Raw genomic sequence first — 5201 nt, forward strand, 5'->3', positions numbered from 1 at the left:
AAGTGGTGCGAACTCGCTGAACCCCATCACTGGTTCTGACCGGATAGTGGAACACTCTAAATACTCCGAAGTAGCTCTTTGTGTCATTCTTGGTTCCTTGGGGCTGACAATGAGTTCCCACATCACATTAAGGCAAATCCAAGCAAATCACATTATGTATTATGATGGTTTGTGAATCAAAAAAGCTTGACGTTTTGTATTCTATGAGTGATTGGCATTTTATGTTAATCAGGCAGCAATGACTTATCCAACAAACTATGGATCAGTAAACCCTGTAAATGGTCTTTTTTGTTGTTATGATTACTGCCAAATTTTCAGATGACATAAAACTGGTTGAGAGCTGAATAGAAATAAAATTCTGAATTATCTAGATAGGTAAATAAACTGGTGGTAAAAAAAAATAATTCAGAGAACCGAAGGTGAAATGAAGCATTTAGAAAGCAGAATTCAGATGCATACTTGTGGGATCGAAGATATTTGATTTGGCACTAGTATCTCAAAAAACAAACAAAAAGCAGCTTAGAATAGTTGTTGATTGAAAACTATGACATAGCACTGTGATTATAAAAAAAAGGGCAAATGTAATTTCCTTTGCACCAGAAGAAATATAAATTCCAAATCTGAAGAGGAGATGTTCCATCCTTTAAGAATTCACAGACACTGTTGTAGTTTCAGAGAATGGCAAGTAAGTTCTCTGAAGGCAGAATGAAGAATCTTGATGTGTGTAGCTTTATGAAAAACAAAGAATGGAAGGAAGAATATGGTAGCATTCATTAAGAAGCCCACAGAGAATGCTAACATCTGTTTTCTTCTCAGCCGGTGGGACATCTAAACAGTGAGGCAGACTCTGTTTGAATGTTCTGAAAAATTTACTAACACCAAGCAGCAGTTCAACAATGGATCTAATCAGTCGAAGAGCTAGAGGGCTCCCCTTCATCTAAAGGAGTTGTTTTAACTTTAACCTCTGCGCAGGGTAGAAGATTGGAGTTCAATGGCTCCATCCAACTCCATAGTTCTAAAGGAAGCTAAACAACCTGGCCTTTCTTTTATCATAAGCTGCTCTTCTGAAGTGGCCCAAGATGAAACTTAAAAAAATTCAGGATCTCATTCCAGGAGTGCTCCTGGGCTTTAGCATGAGGCTTCACTTCCCCTCCCCATTGGATCGGCAAGGGAGAAAACCAAAGTGGGTAGGCAAAGCAAACTGGAGATCCAGGGGGTTCTATCAGATGTCCAGCCCCTGGATAAAACAACAGGCTACAATGATTTTTCCCATGTTTCTTTGCTCGAGCCAGGGCTGCTTCAGCAAACGCCCTGCTATTGAAGCTTTGGTCAGCTTCCCCCACCACAAAGAGGACGTGCCCTTGGGCCTTCTCCACAGGAATGGTAGACACTTCATATTTTTCATCCAGAGGATGTTCCAAGCAATAGTAAAAATATGCCAATCCCATTTCATTAATGAGAATCTTTTCAATTGGGTAGGAAGCTCCAGGGATACTGACATCATGAAAGTGAAGTGGTGTAGTCATTATTGTTGGACCATTGATGCACACTGAAGCCATTACTTCCTTTAAGAAGGTACTCATGGCCAATGCAATTTCTGCTCCTTTGGATAAACCAATAATTCCAAGTCCTGGACCTCTTACCTGGAGTAGCAAACACAGAGAGACATACAAAAGTTTAAATCACTTTCTTCCTTAAAACAATGAGGGGTGATATCAAAGTTATAAAAAACGATATAGTAATGCACATGCTATATTATTGCAGATCTACACATTCAAAAATGAACTTGCTCACCTTCTCTTTCTGCCAGCCAGCCAATACAAGACAAGAAATGTGACAGACAGACAGAAGAAAGGAAGGAAGTCTGAAAAAAATGTTGCTGCTTTTATGAATCAGCTCATTAAAGCAATGCATGTTTAAGCATGACTTTTAATTGCATGTTTTTGCATGTTTTTCAGCTACACATAAGGAAGCCTAAGGAAAAAAATTGTATGCTTTAATGAAAACTGAGAGGGTGGATATAATGGGTGTGTCCACAACATGACAAAAGAGCATTGCAGCACTGAGGGGTCAGCAGTGTATCACAATGCACACACAAAAGGTGGCAATGCAGCGCTGCTCTCATCCTTCTGCCCTCAGGAACGATGCTACTGATCTGTGCTGTGCTTTGTCAGGCCCAAAATCCCTTTAGCTTGTATATCTGACAGGTGCATAGCATGCTAGTTTGTATGAAGTATTCTGCATAACAAATAGAGAATAAACTCTAGGATCTTCCTGAGTGTCAACAAGAAGTTTAAGAAAAGATATAATCTCATGCACACCTTAGGATTTTTCAAGAGCAGTCTGCATGCTTCCTCAAAATACTCCAGATCTACTACTTCCAGAGTCTGTGGTAAATCATCATATGCAAAGAAAGCCAAAGCCAGAACTGCAAAGCCTTTGCTAGCCAATAAGCCAGCTCGAAATTCGATTAGTCCTCCAGCTCCACCAAATAGGTCAATCAGTCCTGGAAATGGCCCAGGGCCTGGTGAGGCAGAGAGGGAGAAAAAACAAGGATAAGTGAAGAAATAAAAAACAAAGAGTAATATCCCTTTTGTCAAATACATTACTTTCTCTGATTTGGGAACAATGCTTTTAATGATGTCTAGAACTGCATTTGCTTTTTTTTTTGTAGCGATGTCATACTGCTGAGCCAAATTTAATTTTCACTCAGCTACTCTTGCAAAATCTTTTTCATAGGTACTGTTAGCAAGCTATGCATCTCACATCTTATTTGTGAGATGCATGAAGGACTTTTCGTTGTCTCAGTTAAGTTTCTTTCTGTCATTTTGTTCCATTTCTCTAAGCTACTACATCCATGTTCAATTTTATCTGTATCTAATCTAGGGCATCAGCTATTTCAGCTAATTTTGGGTCATCTGCAGATCTGAAGAGCATTCCCTCTACCGCAGTGGTTCTCAACCTTTTTAATGCCGCGACCCCAACCGGTCGTAAGTCGAGGACTAAACCGGTCGTAAGTCGAGGACTAAACCGATCATAAGTCGAGGACTACCCAACCAGTCGTAAGTCGAGGACTACCCAACCGGTCGTAAGTCGAGGACTTTCCCTGCCCGGGAGCGCCGCACATGCGTGGTTCCGCCCCCTGCGTCGGCCGAGGCGTAGCTGGCAAGCGGCAAAGACAGAGCAGGCCGACCACCAGCTGGCCCAGCCCAAGGGAGGTAAGGCACCCGCCGGAAAAGGGGAAAAAAATGGCGGACAAAAAAAATGATGGGCAAAAAAAATGGCAGACAGCCTTGCTTGGCGACCCCCGTGAAATGGTCGATTGACCCCAAATGGGGTCCCGACCCACAGGTTGAGAACCACTGCTCTACCGCATCATCAAAGACATTAATAAAAAATATTGCACTGTGTCAGACCCAGGCTGAAGTTTGCAGCACTGAATTCAGTATCTCACTTTAGTTTCACAAAGAATCATGATTAAATGAGCATCTGAATATGATTTTCAGATCACTATATATCCTAACTCAGAGGTCCCCCCTTTTGGGCACCAGGGACCAGTTCCGTGGGGAGAGGTTTTTCCACAAACCGGAGGGTGCATGGTTTTGAGTGCTGCCTGCATCCCACAGATGGGGCTTTGCTTGTTTGTGCAGACTGGTTGCTGGCATGACGTGGCCCGGTACTGGTCCACGGACCGGGGGTTGGAGACCCCTGTCCTAACTGACATGTCACTCAACCACAATCATCCAACCTGCTGTCATAGATACTTTGTCAAATGCATTGATGAAATCTTGATTATATAGTGTTGTATCTATAGCATTTCCATAATCTATGAAAGAAGTTAATAGAAAGTAAAGATTAGTCTGATCCATGCTAACTTATAGTGGTGAGTAATAACAGACTCTCATAACTGGGGCAGTCCACAAATACTGTGAATTAGTACTACTGCAAATAAGTAAGCTTCAAGTATTTCTTGTCATTTGCTATTTTGACATTCCCTAAAATATTCCAAAGATAATGATTTGACCAGATCATGAGCAAGTTCTTTCAGTGCTCTAGGAATCATCTAGACCAAAAGATTTGGTTTAAAGATTCCTTTAAAGTCAATAAGTGTTCCCTGACTATGTCCAATGGAGTGCTTATCTGCTTCTCAGGAAAGACTGGGCCAAAGAATGAGAAGTCTAATTCTCATAGCTCATTTACAAATTATTGTTTTTTTCTTTGGACATAATGATGACAAGTAGCCTTTTCTTGTTCTTAGCATCTTTCCCTAACTTCAGCTGATTCTCAGCTTTAGCTTTCCCAACAACATCTGTGCAAATCTGGGTGACCCATTTGTTCCCTTCCTTGTGACATGACATGCCTTTCTACTTTTTATATGCCCCTTTTTCAAAAAGCGTTCAAATCTTTACTAAGAATTGTGCATGGGCACATGGTCTCTTTTATCAGTATTATGATCCAACTTGGATAAAAGAAAACAGTTTGTGCTCATATACAGTAGTGGCCAAAATTGTGGAAACCTTTTGGGAAAAGTGTGCAGTAGAAATGCTACCTTTGGTTACGTTTCCACCAATAATTTTATGGTACTACTCAAAAAAGTGGTGTTATTAGCCATCAAACCTCAAAAATAGACTTTTCCCAAAAGGTTTCCACAAATTTGGCCACTACTGTACACAGAACAGCCAATCTCTGTCCAAAGCAGAGACGCAGATGTGGAGAAGGAGATCAGATCTTTCAATCTAGCAATAGCAGATGGATACTTCAGGAATTTTAATATTAGAAATCAGTGTGGGAACTGCTAGGGGTACCAGGAAACAAGAAATTTGGGAAGATATGGCATTTATCAATAAAATATAGATCCAGACAAACATGTGAAAATGGTTTCCTGGTCTGGCTGATCTCAAAGGGCTAACAAATTATGGGATTGCTCATTTGTGCTCATCAAAGCACAAATCAACAGTGCTTCCATGCTGGCTAGGAAGTCTAGGCACTAGCACCCTAAATACATTTGGAGGCACCATCCATTGCAAGCAAGAGGTTGAGGCAATAAAGGGAAGTGGAAAAGAAAACAGAATTCAGTTTCCTTACCTGGAGGCAAGAAGAGGGCTCCCCGGACCCGGCCAGACTTAATTGGGATGCGTTCCACTCCGGGGGCTGTGTACCATCGTTCCACAGTGCAAGTAGCCAGTGGTTCATCCGTGGGC

At 41.5% G+C, this 5201-nt stretch overlaps 1 protein-coding gene across 1 annotated transcript; it reads right to left on the reverse strand.

Annotated features, from left to right (window-relative positions):
* Nucleotides 1-404: 404 nt before the first annotated feature.
* Nucleotides 405-5197, reverse strand: LOC107292645 (bile acid-CoA:amino acid N-acyltransferase-like; the record flags this gene model as incomplete). Its single annotated transcript, XM_015821756.1, has 3 exons — nt 405-1643; nt 2322-2524; nt 5086-5197. Coding segments are annotated over 3 exons (909 nt in total), but the record flags the coding sequence as incomplete, so codon positions are not given.
* Between the last annotated feature and the right edge of the window lie 4 nt (nt 5198-5201).

The sequence above is a fragment of the Protobothrops mucrosquamatus genome, unplaced genomic scaffold, assembly GCF_001527695.2.
Source record: "Protobothrops mucrosquamatus isolate PMUCROS unplaced genomic scaffold, P.Mucros_1.0 scaffold1399, whole genome shotgun sequence".
NCBI classification, from domain to species: Eukaryota; Metazoa; Chordata; class Lepidosauria; order Squamata; family Viperidae; genus Protobothrops; species Protobothrops mucrosquamatus.